At 38.0% G+C, this 16,906-nt stretch overlaps 1 protein-coding gene across 19 annotated transcripts in view; it reads left to right on the forward strand.

Annotated features, from left to right (window-relative positions):
• BAZ2B (bromodomain adjacent to zinc finger domain 2B) overlaps positions 1–16,906 on the forward strand; it is a 112,301-nt gene that overhangs the window by 13,447 nt on the left and 81,948 nt on the right. For 14 of the 19 annotated variants that reach the window (XM_038141942.1, XM_038141958.1, XM_038141943.1 and 11 more), the window contains exon 1: positions 2,233–2,252. The exons of 3 other annotated variants lie outside the window; for them this stretch is intronic. In XM_038141942.1, coding sequence (XP_037997870.1) covers positions 2,246–2,252 — 7 coding nt within the window. In that variant the 5' untranslated portion in view covers positions 2,233–2,245. Of the gene's footprint in view, positions 1–2,231; positions 2,253–4,754; positions 8,066–16,906 lie in introns of those variants that run through there. 2 more of the 19 variants (XM_038141963.1, XM_038141949.1) reach the window with 2 other exon arrangements.

The following is a 16,906-nucleotide window of genomic DNA, read 5'->3' on the forward strand; positions in this document are numbered from 1 at the left end:
GGTTTTCTTTCCCACTTGTGTATGTGGCCAAGATTAATACACTTACTTCAGCAAGACCGAAGGAATAGGGGGAGTGGAGAATCCTGACAGCAGAGCCCATCACTCACACCTAATTATCAATTTTATTTTAAACTAGGTAAGATTGCTAGCTTGCATTACACTTTCAACTTCCAGTGATATCTTGTAGTCTATTGTTTTACTGGCACAACACTATCTCAGTGTTTTTTGTTCATTAATTCCGTGGAACTGGTGTGCAAATTTTGTTTCTTTGAACTAGTTGTTACCATAAATCTTTTTGCCAGAAGAATTACTGTTGTAGGCTCATAGTTTGTGGTAATTGGGAGTGGGGCTGTGGCCGAGCCTCATCCCTAATGGGCTACAGATGTGCTGGACAGGTGAACGGTATTGAAGGCAGCGAGACATGGAGTGCCGAGGTGTACTGACCAATGACAAAAGGGTACAGAGCACACACAGGTGGAATGCATGTAAGATAAAGGGTATAAAAGGTTGGACTCAAGAACAATAAAGGGCAGATGTTTGGAGCTTTTTTTGGTGTTGGTGGTGGCTCTGCTCTTGTTCCAATAAATTACTACAGTTCATAAGTTGTTACTATAATTCTTTATGGCATTTCACTGTTCAAAGTACAGTTAAATACATGCTGAAGGACAGAGGTGAGGTTTGTAGAGTTGTGTGTGTAGCTCTGAGTTCCTCAGCATGGGACTACTGAAGTGCATCTGTTAAATGGCCCTTAAGGAGTTGAAGGGTCTGGAGCATTTTACCTGCAAGGAAAGAGAGCTTGAACTCCTCAGCCCAAAGAAAAGGTTCAGGGGAATCTCACCACTGTTTATAAATACCTGTCTGAAAGGTGCAAAGAGGGCAGAACCAGGCTCTTTTCAGGGGGTCAGGACAAAGATGGGCACAGACTGAAACACAGGAGTTCCATGCCATGTGCTCTGGGATGACCCTGCTTTAGCAGGGAGGCAAGACCACATAACCCGCTGCTGTCCCTTTCAAACTGACCCATTCTGTGAAGTTGCCATCAAACATCAGGAAACACTTTTTGTTTGTGAGGATGGCTGTGCCCTGACATAGGTTGTCCTGAGAGGTTGTGAAGTCTTCACCCTTGGGAATACTCCAAAGTCATCTGGACGCAGATCCGGGCAACTGATTCTAAGTGACTGCTTGAGCTAAGGCTTTGACAGGATGGTCTCCCTTTCAATCTCAACCACTCTGTGACCCTGTGTGTCACTTATTCTGTATTTAGGATGTTTTGGTGAACTGTTTAAACTTACTTTGTGTCAGAATGGTACTAGGAGAGCATGCAGAGTCATGAGTTTTGACTAGAAGTGTAGAATATTGCTACAGTCTTGAATTAAGACTGTCAAATTCTGGGGTCTTTAGAATTCATTGAAATAGAATGTGTGAGGATTAAATTACAGGCTCTCCAGTGTGATCTTTAAAAAGACAACTTTTTGTTGTTCTGCAATTTCTTAGTTTATACTGCTTTGACATTTAATGCACAATGTCCTGGGACAGGAGGACTTAATAAAAGTGTGCCTGAAGAAAATCAACAAATATGTCAAGTATAAAATAGGGTTTTTTGTGCTGCTTTTATATCATGTTAGGAGAGAATGTTGACACAGATGTTTTTGGTAACTTCATGCTGAACTGTGTGAGCACAGGGAACCCGGAGTATTATAGGTTAAACTTCCGTTCTCTTTGTTGCTTTTCCTCAGAATAATAAAAAGAATTGTTTTTTAGAGATTGTTTTATTATGAATGTAGTAGGAAGTTCTTCAGTTCTGTTTTTGATGGATTACCTCACATATTTACACTGTCAAATTCTCCCTTACCCAAAGTCTGAGGGGAAAGGGAGAAGGGTTGATTTTTACTTAAGTAAAATTTGCTCCTTCATTTTTTTCCCTGAAAACCAGCAGTTATTTCCATTCAAATTCATCCATGCCTAAACAAAATACTCAGTATTTGTGTGTGTAGCTCCATTCTGTCAACTGTATTTTGCATGCTAGCAGGGAGCAACATAATTTCTCTATTCCAGAATTTTTAGTGGTTGTCTCTGTTGCAGGATTTGCTTTGCCTTCTAGTTTCAGGGAAATGAACCTTCTGTAGCAGGACTCTGTATTTAGAAAAATCTGTGGAATAGACTTTACCACTGTTGTGGATTATTTGGTTTTTTTTTTCAGGTAACATGTTGGTACTTACCATGTGATCTGATAAATCAACTATATATGCCTGGTAGGTGGCTCATGTCATGCCCTGATGACTCAGGGATAAGCAACAGAAGATGTCCATTAGTACTGTTGGGTTTTTTGTGATACAGGCTTTTTGATTGCCTTTGATATACATGGACCAATTTAAAGCCTTTTGTTGTTCCAGAGGAGTAATATATTAGTTACTGTATTAATTTGATAAATCTGTTCACTAGGTTTTTTTTAGTGGCTGTAATTCCACCTTCTCATACATAAAGTGTGTGTGTGTATATGTATATGTATGAACATACTGTGATTTTTGAAATTAAGAAAACCTGTGTTTCCCTTTGGCCTTTGCAATGCTAAAGTTAGCTTATCAGCTAACAGGCAGTAAACTTAAATATAACAAATGTTAAAAAACAAACAGAAAACCCCCAACCCCCCCCCTGTTTGTAATGAAACCCCCCATTTTTTCATTTTTAGCAGTTGTTTTGAAAAGTAATGCTGCCTAGTACTAGACATGTAACTAGGAAACTTACTGTATGATTCATTATCTTGTAATTTTTGTGATTAATATGAGAAGTGTTTTGATCTAAATGTAGTGGTTATGCAAACTGATAAAGATGCCTACAAGATTTTTACAGTGTTTAGTAAAATATTTTATTTACATTAAAATGAAGATATAATATTTGAATGAGATATGAGGTATTTTATTATTCCAGCTTCTTTGAATCGCGATCTATTTTTCTTATGTACTGTGCTAGTTATATTACTAGATATTTGTTATTGGCGTCTTTCGATACGAGGCTATGCAAGTCAGAAGTGAATATGTGCCTCTTCTGTCGAAGCATGAAGTCAGACTCTGGTTCTCAAGAGCAGAATGGACGAGTATGCATTGGGAAGTGCAGAAGAAGGAATGTGGTATTGCTAAGCACTATGCAATATGTGAAGTAAGCGTTGCTCTGGTTGTTTTGTATGACAACTGCCGGTGCAGGAGCCTGATTGTTGTCTTGGAAGAAAGAGTGAGAGCCTAAAATTGTAGGTGAAGCGATGCGCGGAATAAATAAACTCCACAACCAGATATAGTTATGAAGTGGGTATGTATATCAGTGCCTGGCACGAGCGAGATAGCTCGCGTGAAAACTTGTGCCCCGAGCTTCAGCCTGTCCCACATCTTTATTCACAAAGGTGTTCCATATGCAATACATTGCACAACTTTTCCATGCATATTCAACCCCTGGCCCCGCCTGTCCTCGCCTCGTATGGTAATCAGATCCACGCCCTTCTGGGCATGCATTGTTTGCTGTGGTGGTCTCACGGGGGTCTCTGAGGCTGAAGGCTGTGGTTTTCCTCATGACTGAACTTTTGAACTTTTCTCCTTTGTGCATGTGCTTTTGGTCCCTTGGTACTTATCTGAGTACGTCGGTAGGCTTTAATTAGCTTGGAGACAAAAGAGTTCCTTTATCTGGACTTTTTGTATCTCTTGGTCTTCTCTGGTATTGTTCTTTGTGTAAGAAACTTCAGAAATTTGCATTTTCCTATGCCCTTTGTACCATGGCAGAGGTGTCTTAAGTAAAGAGGTTAAAATTTAACACATAGTTCTACAGACTAAACTCTAAATGCTTAATTCATATTACTAATTCAGGTGAACTCCAAAAATCTCTATTTCATAGGGGTTTGCCATGCTGAAAGGGAGTGCTGTGTTTGAATATTGTATTATGTTGACTTGGTTTGTGGATAGATGGAAACTGTAGGTCCCTGTGAGAATATTCCAGTCTCTATAAGTGTTTCATTTGTGCTTAAGGAAGTTACTGCTATCTTGGGCAAGAGTGAATTAGAATTGCAATAGATTATTGTTTTTCCTGAACGTGTGTTCATAGGTAAAAGCCATCTCTATTGCTAAAATGCTCTTATTTTTTAAATCTGTTCCTGTTTTATCTGATGCACCTATAAAATATAAGTAATGATATGTGGTAAATGGTTTGATCCTAGCATTATCTAAGTTGGTTTTTTTTTTTGGAAATGGATTTGTTCTTGTCTTCCAGTACTTCTTTGCCTAATAAGCCTTCCAAAACATTACTTAGGATTATTTTTCACCAGATTTTAATTTGTGAGTTCTGCTTTATGAAAATCCATTGTGTCCTACCTGCTTTGGGTTATCTGGTTTCTTGCGTACTGACTTGGAAAAATGATTTTATGTATGTGTAGTCCATCAAGGGAATAATTACAAGAAACTGTAAACAGTACCTATGTTTCTGCCTCAAAAATGCTGCATCTGCATACTCTTCAGTGTCACACAATATGGGGGATCTTTTTCTGTCATGGTATCTTGGGCTTTAAACACCAGGTGATTGGTAGGGCAGATTTAGCCGAGATATTGGGAAGGAGTTCTTCTTCATCAGTGTGCTGAAGCCCTGGCACAGGGTGCCCAGAGAAGCTGTGACTGCTTCATATCCCTGGAAATGTCCAAGGCCAAGTTGGACAGGGCTTGGAGCAACCTGGGGTAGTGGAAGGTGTCCCTATATCTATATGTGTATATATATATGTGTGTATATATATACGTATATATGTGTATATATACATATATATATATACATACATACATATATATATACACATATATATATACATATACATACATCTTTGAAAATTTATTTTTACAAGTTGGATTAATTGATTTTGTAGACAGGCAGGGCAAGGTTTCTGTGACTGATGCAGAAGTATGAACACAGAAGATCTGATACAAAGGATGTTGAAATGTAGCTGTGCTTGATAACCAATTAATTTCCAATTCAAAATTCATTTGATTGAAATGCTTTAGCATGCAGCTGGTAATTGCTTTTATTGGAGAAGAGAGAAAATGTTTACTGTTTGTCACATCTCAGTTTTGGAGATCAAACTTTGTTTTTTAAGGACCTGGAAATAACTCTTTCCATGCAAAGGTATTATCTTCTTGTTGCAGTTTTCAGAGTAAGACTCTTATATTAGCTTGTGTACTTGACATAATCTAATTGTGAATCAAACCTGTATTTTACACCTTTTCTAGCTGTTTGTTACCAGACTTCAGTTCTGGGAAACTTATTAAAAATGACTTACTGACATTTTAGATATGTTTCAACTATGTGCTGCCTGTGTGATAAACACATGCCTAATAAAGGTACCTGTACCTTCATCATCATCATCATCTTCATCCTAATAGTCTCAATTCTTGTGAGACTTTATTGGTTGCATTGCATTTTTGTTCTTAAGTAACTTAGTCTATTAATTAAAAAAAAAGGCTTTTGAAACGTTCTAATAGCTTTGCTTTTTTCTTATTTTCTTCCTTAGTCTTGACTTTTTGTTCTTGCTTTCTCCGTCTTTTCCTCAGCTGTGTTTGTGTCTGTGTAATTTTTCCTTTTATAATACTGTCTAGGAGTCTCTGAATCATGTATGATGCAGTGAAGCTTTGTCTGTGACTGGGGCGCTATGCAAAACAATTACTGTGTCTTTTTGGCAGACTGGAGCAGCTAGCTATGTGAATACTGAAGCCATGTCTTGCTGCTCCCCTCTTGTTTGCAAGAGCTTCCAGCTTTGCAGAGCAAATCTGCAGTCTCAACGTAACAGTCAGTCTTCAAAGAGAGGATCAAGTCCTGCTAGTGCAGTTTTTCTTAGACTTTCTTTTGTTCTTTAGCTTAAAATGGATGTTAAAGGCTGAAATGGCACTTTGCTAGAAGAAAAAATTATTTTCATATTTTTTTATCTTCTGCTGAAGGTGATGACAGGAAGAGGCGCAGTTTTGAATTTTTAACGACAATGGTTTTTTCTTCACTTTCTACTGGCATTATAGAGTTGTTAACCAGCATGTCCTCACTTGTTAGAGAATAGCCTTGACACAATTTTTGTTTCTCACATGTATGGAAGTGACACATAGGGAGGTTATATGTAATGGCCATGCTTTTTAGTCCGTGCTTGCTGATCCCTGGAAGTGCTGAGTCAGAGAAAAATTCTGTCATGTCTGTAGAATGTGGGCGTCGATGAAAACTAATTAAAGCGATGCAAAAGCCTTTCAGCACTTTTGGGCAAGCTTTGCTAAAAGATCATTTTTTCACAAGTGTTGAATCCTGATCAAAATACCTAATTGCGATGTAGGCCGTGTCATAGCTGACATCTTTGCTTTCAGCCATCATAACAGTGAGAGGTCCTGATGTGGAAAGGTTCGTGGCATAAGTATTTCCGAAGTGCTGACAGAGCTCTGACAGTCCATGAAGCTTTTGTTTCTTCCACAGTGCCTTCTTTTTCTGAGTAGCCAGGTGTTGGATCTCACCGTGTTGGGCTGCACAAAATGGTCAACAGTGTGAATAAATTCCCATAGCCCAGCTTTCTGAACTGTCTTGCTCTTAAGCTTGATCCAGAGAATAATTATGCAAAAAAGTGGCATGTTTTGCGGACATGCTTTACCTGAAAAATGCAAAAAGGACTTTAAAAAGCTGAATTTGTTTTTTAATACTTCTGAACTAAATAAAGCCTCCAATTGATGGTTATGCTTTTGTGGTCTGTTACACTGAAACAGAAATAAGCTCAGAGGGGTGTCTTTATTCTTCACATAGTGTATACAGAGATTTTTCAGCATTTGGAGGTCAAATAATGAACAATTGTTTTAGTATGAGAATTAGTAATATTTTTCAAGTATGTGAAAATGGTCAAACAAACAAGTTTAAATTAATAGAGACTTTAAAGAAATATGACAGTTCAGGGGATAATAAGGATTCTGTCTAGAAGGTATTTACTTTGGTATGATTGCCCAGTTTTGTGCCAGGGAAGGCCTTATATTGGATATTCGGAACAATTTTTTCCCTGGAAAGGCTTGTCAAACCCTGGCACAGGCTACTCAGGGCAGTAATGGACTCCCTATGCCTGGGGGCATTTGAAAGCCATATGGGTATGGCGCTTGGAGACATGGATTAGCAGTGGCCTTGGCAGTGATGAGGGACAGTTGGACTCAGTGGTCTTGGAGGGCTTTTCCGACCTAAGCAATTCTGTGTAAGTGGATCTCTGTATGCAGGGATTGAATATGAGAGATGTCTCCTGCTGCATTGATCAAATTACTTGGATAAAAAATATACAGTGAAACTATGTGTGAGCTTCAGTCAGGCATTTTGGGGCCAATTCATAGTTCCTGTGTGCACCATTCCAACAGCTAACTAACTTCCGTATTTCCTGTACATCAGAGGGGTATAGTCTGCCCACTGCAGAATCAGGTACTAACCTAAGGGTTTGTGTGGCTTCTGCTTTCAAAAAGCAGTGCTACCATACTCACTGTAAAAGTATGGCTTATTGCACTTAGGGCATTAGTCATAAAAACGGACAACTCCCATTTGCTGTGGAAAAGATGATTTCTTAGTACAGTTAAATTGATTTAACATTTCTTATCTTCATTCTGTTTGTACAAAGTTAAAATGTGGATAAAGGCCTTAGTTTTCCTCCCACTTCCAGAATTTTGTCTAATGTAGGTGAAGAGTGGGTAGTTTTTTGAGGACTGATAAAATAATAGTATGAAAAAACATGGTGTTTGGGGGGAGTAGAAGTTATGCTTGTGGTTCTGCACATCATAATCTGAGGAATGTTCAATTGCAAATGACTGGAAGAAACAAGAACATCTTGAAGAAATGAAGCCGAATGTAACTAGATCATATTGAAGATGGTTTAGAGTGTGGGGTTTTTTTTTTGGGGGGATCCCCACTTCCTGCCCCCTCAGTTGCATTGTTTCTGTTTAGACAGTGGAGCTAGAGTGGTAAAGAGCTTATCCACAGAAGGGTTCTGCCCAGTGGGGAAGCATGTGACTGCTGAGTCTTCTTGGGCCAATACCTGAGAGTCACTGAGGTAAGTGTGTCTCTAGATGGGAGGCTTTTGTGCAGTGACTTTAGTGATTCTCTTAGATGATTGTTGCATTTAAAACGTCCTGGTAAGGCCTCATTTGGAATATGGTTTATTTCTGTTCTGTTCCAGAAGGATTGTTCATACTCAAAAATAATATTTTTTAAATAGGTTAAGAGAACAGACACTAGGATTTTGAGGGAAATCTGTCAATTTATACACGTATTTGAAAGAATTTAAACTGCTTTAGTTTAGCAGAATTTAAACCTTGCACCCTCCTTGCATGCTCATGTCCCATGGTGCACAAGCTCCCAGAAAAAAGGTGTAAAGAACATAGAAATTACAGGATTCAAGCAAATATAGTCAAGCTGATGAAGAACAATTTTAAGCTGAAAACATGAAGGATGTAAAGATTGGAGAAGGAAACCAAATTTGAAGATGATATTTTATCCATTATGAGAAGAATTGCGTGATGTGGGATAGGAAGGAAGTAAATTTGATCCAGAAGTTATTTTCAGTTCTGTGCTCTTTTCGTACTGGTTCACTGGTTTGTTGAAGAGGGCAGGGGGAGAATTGCAAGCAGTCAAAACCCAACTACATGAATCTTTTCAATGAAATTAAACCCAGAACCCAAAGTCTTAGAGAAAGCAATTGATTTATGCTAATTAAGTGTTCTTCATACCGACTAATGCATAAATATGATGATGCAATGCTGAACTCTTGTTGTTCTGTCAGTTTTCAAAATCATAAGGGATAAATTTGCTTTGGCAATTTCAGTGTTTTCTGAGATTATTTTTGGTTGATCTTTTGCTCTAAATTAATTTTTTTTGGATGATTGGTTTTCCAACATTAGTTCCCCAGAGATGAGTCTTAAAAAAACCTGCAAAAATATGTGTGTGTGGTTTTTTGAATCAGGGTATTTTACTTAAACTGTGTTTGGGCCCATGACTTCTCTCTTTCGTTTGACTATTCAATAGAAGGGGTTTTCAAGAAATACACTATCGTGTAGTCTCTCATCACTAGTCTTTGGTAGGTATTGGTGACTTTTCTGCTTTTAAAACTGCCAAAACTACCAAAAATAGCATGTCTTGTCTTACATAGAGAAACTTGCTTCAGTTTTTTCCAAATGTCCAGGTAAGTTCAAGGGAATAAGGGTCCCCCATTTCATCAAATGTTCTTTCTATAAGGTTTTTGGGAACTACTGGTTACAAATATTAATAGAAGTATGAAACAGATTGATAATGCTCCCTAATCTCACTTTCTAATAATTGGTTTTAAAAACAAATCTAAAAAATAAACCGCAAATAAATGCTTCTCTCTAGGGCCTTAATAGAATAACTGAGAGTACTGAAAGGAAGAAGAAACTAGTTTCCAGGACTTCCAGTATTGCCCAGTTAAATGGTTAATCCTGAGCTTGTCATGTTTGTGTATGTGCAGTTATGTTAAGAAAGAGAATATTTAATCAGAAACAATATTCTTTGGTCCTTTAGAGTATTTTTTACTGTATGGAGAAGTTGGTATTGTATAATTTCCTTCAGCTCATGCCAAATCATACCTTTGCTATTGAGTTTTACCTTGGTTTTTCCATGTAGGGTATCTGTTTACTCTGTACATTGGACACTGAGGCCAAAACCAGTCTGTGTGCTTTTAATCAGGGAGCCATAGTAGACCCTGTTTTCAAAACTATTTCATTATTTGATTCAAGGCTGAAGAAGCTGTGACGGTGCAGTATCCCTGCCTGCCGGGTGCTTAAGTAGCTGGTTATCATTCTTGGCAAGTGGCAAGCAGGAACCTGAAGAAGTTTTTTTACTGCCTTCTGCTGAGCCTCTAACCTTTGTCCCAAAGTTCAGGTTTTGGGGGGCTATTCAGTGCCTTCAGGACTGATCCCAAACCCCAAATTCAGCAGGGCCACAGAAATGTATGTAGTTAGAAGTACAACATACGTGCAGAATTTTAGCTGAGAGCACGTACTTGAGCTTTGAGCTTCAGTTAATGCAGGAAGTGCCACGTTTCCAACTTGAGAAAGGAAATACGCCTTTGTTTTCTGCATTTGGGAAGACAGTTCAGGGCTCTAGTTAGCCAGCAGGACGATTGAGAGTGTAGCAAAATGCATACTTTTTTTAAGCTTCCCTTCTCTCAAATGTTTTGCTCCAATTGTTTAAATGGTGTAATTACTATGTGGTATCTTCTATCTCCTCCCTTGTTTTGGTTCCAGTAGGTTGTGGTTTTTTCGTGGTGTCAAAGTATGGCAGTAGGGTAGAGAAGGAGAATATCAATGTTTAGATTTCCCCTTGGGAGAATAAAAATGATACCTTTCCTTTATAGGTTCTTGATGTTGCCACTGACTTCTGTGAGGAGTGTTTTGTTCCTGGCTGTCCTTTGTCAAGGGAGAAAAATACCTTTTGCTTTCCTGGCAGGCCTGGGAGTGTAGCTTGACATTGGTGGCCAGAACAAACAAAAAAAAGCGGTCAGAGTTAATGCCCACACATTTACAGGTTGTAATTTTAAGATTACATTTTAAAAAAAGTATGGCTGCTGTTGATGCAACTGCCTACCTAGATTTAAATTAGCTAGCTTGCCTAACTCCTTAAGGAGTTCTTGCTCATGTAGATGACTGAAGTTTTGTTTGTGTTAGCTTATTAGCGTGCTTTCTTGTCTGTGCCACTGTGAGATAGGTGAGCTTTATGCTTCCAGCAGTGTGATACTGTAGAAAAGGATCTAGAGTAAAAATACCAGTTTTTCTATGTATTTGTTTTCTAAAAGGCATTCAGTCTAAAAGCCCCAATCAAGGCAAACCCAGAGAAAAATCCTGAAATACAATTTTACTCTAGCATTTTGATATGTAGGCAAATTATGCCAGTTTGCTTAGTTAAAATTGTCTGTCAGTGTAGCTGAAGAGAGCACCTCTAAGCTTTGTAAAGCAAATCCACGTTTAATTTTGCAGAAGGTATTTTTAAAGTACCAAGCTGGAAAATTTCACTGAATCTTTACATGTCTTCAGTGAAAAAAAAAAAATCAGAAAATCCCAACAGTATTGGATTTCTACTACGATAGCAAGTAACATTTTTCTGAAATGGAAATGTTGCATCTGTTTTGCTATTTTCAGTGTCCTATACACTGTGTGTAAACTAGGTGTTTAGTAAAACTTGATCTACCCGGGGGGGGAAAAAAATCTGGGAAGTAACAAGTGCTGAAAATTGTTTTGAGTTTTAAATTTTCAGTGCAGTATGTATGGATTGTGTACTGACACACAGATGCTTCTGAAGTCTCATAGCATGAGGAGAATTTGAAATCTGCACGCTAGAGAGCATCATTAATGGAATGAAACTCTGGTTCCATTAGAAAAAAAAAAATCAACATTTTCCATTATTTTTTGGGAATTACTTTGCATTTTGACAGATTCCTTTGGCTTACTGTGTTTATCAAAGGGGTGCATGTTGTACAGTATCATTCACAACTTAGTTATAGTAAAATGGGTATGTGTATTTAAACAGATGGTTGCAAACAAATAAAGTGTTACTATATAGCATTTATCTTCAACTGTTCCTCTTGTAATGGCTTCATATCTGGCAGTGGGAAACACAGTGCTTTCAGTGTGCTGGAAATGCCTCATGTACTTTTTAAAATAAATTTTAGTGTTCTGTTTTGTGGGTCTTTGTCCTTGCAAAAGTTGCTTGATGACTCAAGTTGATCATCAGTTGTTTTCCGTTTTCAGATGGCTGAACAGCAATGTCACAGAACTGACCACGTTGGTCATAGTAAGTAAGCTGTAGCAGTAAGCATTCTGATAGTTCTCTGAGAAGCATGACTCATACAGGGAAAAGGAAAACATTATTTACCGAATGACTTAGTGCTAAATTCTTCATCCAGGTCGTGATTTCAGCCAGACATTAAGTACAGCCTCAGCTAAAATTTACGGATTAGTCTAAGTAAAACTTAGTCTGTGGGTGCAATTATTTTTGTGACTTCAGGTTTAGCTGTTGAGAAGGTCTTTAACAGTTAACATAAACTGTTATCATTCTTTCTGGATTACTTTGTATGTAAGCTTGAAATATAAATTTGATAGCATGTAATTTTAGTGTATACCTTTAGTAGTTTTGAAGTCCCTTGTACAGTTTACAGAGTATTTAAAACTGAGAGTTTGTGCTGCGAGATTAATTCCAAAATCAGTTTTAGAAACTTTGAAAGGCATTTTGCACAGTCAGAGAATATGTGATATTTTGCTAGATGATGAACATGAGTTTTCTTGTTTTACTAGACTGGGTGATAACAGTGGAGTCTTATATCTCAATAGCGACCTTCTGGCCCTCATCCCAGATGTAACTTTGCGGTTAGTAGAAGTGAAATATGCACTGACAGTAGGGAAGAAAAGCCTAATCCAGTAATTTTTGCATGCTGGTTAAAGTAATTTGTAGGATGAAATTTAAAAGGCTTAGGTTTCAGAAGTGCTTTCTGTTCAATGTGGAAGAAGCTGTGGCAGCTACTACATGTATCTCAATATAATGTTTGTGGGAATGGTAAGGGCACCACCCGCAGCTGCTAAATTCAAAGAAGGAATAGGTTAATATGAAGAGAACAGATCTACTAAGCAGGAGGGATCAAGTGAAATAAAGTTCAAAAGAGCAGTTTTCTAGTGAACATATTGCTTGGCAGGCAGTGATAGGTGAGCAGGTAAGGGTGGGAGATATGATAGCCTGCTATTTCAGAATCATGAGCAGCATTCTGAACCATTAAAAAAATCAAAAAGCAGATCTAGGAAAGTCATTAAATAATTTGCAATAGCAGACAGAAACAGGAAGGCTTTATCTAGTATTTAATGTTTAGTGCAGAATCAGCTATTTTGGAACTTCCTGTAATGTGGTAGTGTACTGCCAGTTTCTGTAACCTGAGCTGGTTTTAGTGAAAAAGCCTTCATTTAATAAAAGCTTAACCCTGTTGGTTTTTTTGTTAATGGGGTAATGTTTTTTGCTGGGATGTACTGAGAGTGCTACTTTCCCAGACTCCAGTGACTGGAAGGATGTAGAAACTTTATAGAAGAGGCTTCCAGTTTTGCAGAGGATAAGGGGATGAAATACGTAATTGGTATTAAACGTTACTTGTATGTTTGGCTTTGAAAAGCTAAACCTGCTAACTTTCTGACTTGTGAAATCTTGTTTTAAAAAAAGTCCTTTACCTTGGAGATAGGAGATAGAATTCTACTGAGAACACAGGTGCATTGCTTGAGCCAAAAGTTTGTCCTGACTTCTGAACACTCAAGTGTTACAAGGGCTCCTTCCTCCTTAATATTCTGGGAGTTATTATCTATGAGTCCTACTCATAGGGGCAACAAGTCCTACTCCGTGGGGCAGTTTTTCCTGGACCTCCAAGTGTGGAACGGGAATTGCTGCTGGCAGCAGCTGACCTCTGTTACTCTGTGGAGCCATCAGGGTGAGTGCTGAAGAAAAGAGTGCCTTATTTAGGAAAATGAGAAAAATGCTTCATAAATGGTCAAGTTGACATGTATTTCTTCTATTTAAGTATGCAGTTGGAGAAGAACAGGAGGAATTTATAGAAAGGTTTATGCTTTTTGATGAGTATTCTTGTAGGCATTAAAAATAAAAGAGAAACAATGGCCAGGTGTAGATCTCTTTCTTTCAACAAACTTCATTTTGATGCTGGCTGTTAGTACTAACTCAGTGTGCCAGTTTATTTTCTTTGTGAGTTTGTCCAACCATGCTTAATTATTTTCTGAGAGATGAAAAATATCAAATCTCTGAATAATAATAAAAAAATGTATCCTTAATAATCTATAACATTTTTGTGAGTACAGTCAGTTCTTTAGCTTACAGAACATACTGTCTTCGCTATGAAGCAATAATAACCCTTGCATCCAAACAAAGAAATGGCACTTCATTGTGCCTTGTGTTGTAACAAATAGTTGATGAAGGGAGAGCTTGAAAAGATTGGGAAAAACGGCAAGTAATGATTCCTTCTGTGTTGTCAGTTGTGGTGTTGGTGGTTGGTCTGCTTGTTTGGTGGGATTTTTTTTTTGTCATGTTACAGTGATGCCATTTTAGATAGGAAGTTCTTGCAGATGCTAATTTCTACTCCCCAAATACAAAATTCTTTTAATTCCTAATCATGGTTATTTTTATTTGTTACAAAAGACAGCAGTGGCGAATTCTAACGGTCCCAGTTTATTTGGGGTAACAGCTAATTTAGAGTGTTGACACAGTACTTGAAAGTTATGCAGATAATACTTCCAAAAAATTTTCTACATGGTTGTAACTAAACAAGTAATTAATGGCTATAATAAAAAAGAGTTCAGAGTAAAAGATCAGCTCAGCAAAAGGCTGAACAAAATTTTCTGGAATAAAGTTAGGAAATAAAGAAGAGAGGCCTCTTTGACAAAAATTGTCATGACAAGGTAAATGTCATGTTTTTGAGAGATTTTGCCATTACAAGAATACTGGTGTTGGGGTGAGTATGGTGATGAGCCGAAGCATCTTCATAGGTGAGATCTACGCTTAAGGATTTTTTCTCCATTTTTTTGGAGGGGAGAGCATAGAGGGAAAAAAAGAGCAAAGGAGAGCACCCTGTCAGAAGATTCAGAAATCAAGTGTCCTACAGAAAGTTTAAGTAGGGATTTAACAGGTTTTGAAAACTACCCAGTTTCTTTTCACAGTAAAAAAGTATTCAGTGGCCTACTTGGAATTGGAGGCTAGGAGTGTGAAAGCAAACATTAACAAAAAATGGGTGTGAGTCAGACCCATGAAAGATTTCATGTATTTCAGTTTAAAATATGAAAGCAAATTGACAAGAAAAACCCTTACTTGAAATTTAAATATAGATAAATAATAGCCTGTTTGCAGCTAAATAAAAGAAGACTTGCAGAAACAAGCAAGTTAGGCAAACAGTTTTTATTTTATTTTTATAAAACCATCTGCTTTATCTTTGCAGCTTCTATGTCTCAGAATAAAAAAATATTAACAAAAACTGGGATTATTGAACCGGAAGTTAAATTTCATCAGTCTGGGCAGCTAATGAGAAACTGTTGATAACAAGTTGGAATACACTTCACAGAGAAGGAAGGAGGAGAAAAAGAAGAAAAATGTGCTGATTTCAGGTTAATAAAAGTATTTATATGGTTTTATGGCAGTTTGAATTGGTATTGGTAGCTCCCTCTCCACAACTGTTCCCCTTCTCATCAAAAGTTAACTTAAACGTCTACATGCATAGCTGTGTTTGCCTTTTTACATCATGTAACTACTCAAAAAGATGCAGAGAATTCCTGGAAATGTGCATTTGGTTATGGAAAAGGTATCTGTTTTTATATTACCCCCAAAACATTCTGGTGCCTACAGTACAAGGAAGATGTGGAGCTGCTTAAATAGGTCTAGAGGCCGCAACAGTGATCTAAGGGCTGGAGCCCCTCTGCTCTGGAGCCAGGCTGGGAGGGCTGGGTGTGTTCACCTGGAGAAGGCTCCAGGCAGAGCTCAGAGCCCCTTGCAGGGCCTGAAGGGGCTCCAGGAGAGCTGGAGAGGGACTGGGGACAAGGATGGAGGGACAGGAGCCAGGGAATGGCTCCCAGTGCCAGAGGGCAGGGCTGTTTGGGAGATTGGGAATTTGGGAGGGTGGGCAGGCCCTGGTACAGGGTGCCCAGAGCAGCTGTGGCTGCCCCTGGATCCCTGGCAGTGCTCAAGGCCAGGCTGGACACTGGGGCTGGAGCAGCCTCGGATAGTGGAAGGTGTCGCTGCCATGGCAGGGGGCAGGATGAGATGGTCTTTATGGTCCCTTCTAAACAGAATCATTCTGAGATTAGAAAAGGAGGCTGTTCATGGTTTGTGGTAATAATGTTTCAAAAGTAGCAGTTTGGGGTTTTTTTAATTGTGTTGGCAGATATACACTTAGCAAGCTCAGAAAAAAATTAAAAGCTTCCAAAACAGGCCATTCCCCGCAGAACATGAGAATTTGCTTTCTTCATACACATGTAACACCTGGAGATTTAATTACATCTTCACTTTAGTATACTAACAATTAACATTGACTAAGAAACTAAAGATAATATGATTGTAACAGTTTTATGTGCTTGCAGTAATTATATTGAGCATAAATGAAACGCAGGGCAATTGTGCCTTTTTTCCTACTTGTTTCTATGTAGTTATTTTTAGAAAATCATCTTATTAAAAAGTTGGAAGTAGTTTATTGCTGTATGTTGTCTGCAAACATGGTTAGTGCGTATGTGCTTGTGTATCCTTGCCTGTATGTATTTAGATGCCTTTATTGGGTAAAACAACACGGTAGAGCAAACAACTAAAATTACGAAAGGCCTGAAAGTTTCAAGGAAAGAATAATGAACTGCATATTTCTCTGTGAAACACCTATTTTTTATTATAGTTTTCTTCTAAACTAATAGTCTACATTTGATGTGTTGTAAGTTATAATAGGAAGGCAGTTAAAAAACCAAAACAAAGCACAAAGCCCCTTTACTGACAGTTTCTGTAAGACTTACTCCCAACTTTGTTAATACAAACCAGATTTAATAATGGTTATCTGCTGAGGGGCAGATTCTAAATTTGTATTGTAAATCCACTGTTAGGAGGAATAAGAGGTTAGTTAAACTTTACTGTACAGATGACAACTGGAGGAGCTCAGATGTAAATTCAGTTTTTGGTAGTATCACCGTGTTGTTTAGATCAGCTGATTTATCTTTGCAATAGCAACATTCCGTTTGCACAGGAAAGTGTTTTTGTTGTTTAGAGTTCCTTCAAAAGTTTAAAAGTTCAGAAATCTTTCCAAGTACACATGATTAGATTAGAATTTTCACTTTGTTTGCTTTGGCTTTCTTACAGAAGGAAATGTTCTTAG

This window comes from Motacilla alba, chromosome 7 (assembly GCF_015832195.1).
Source record: "Motacilla alba alba isolate MOTALB_02 chromosome 7, Motacilla_alba_V1.0_pri, whole genome shotgun sequence".
NCBI lineage: Eukaryota > Metazoa > Chordata > Aves > Passeriformes > Motacillidae > Motacilla > Motacilla alba.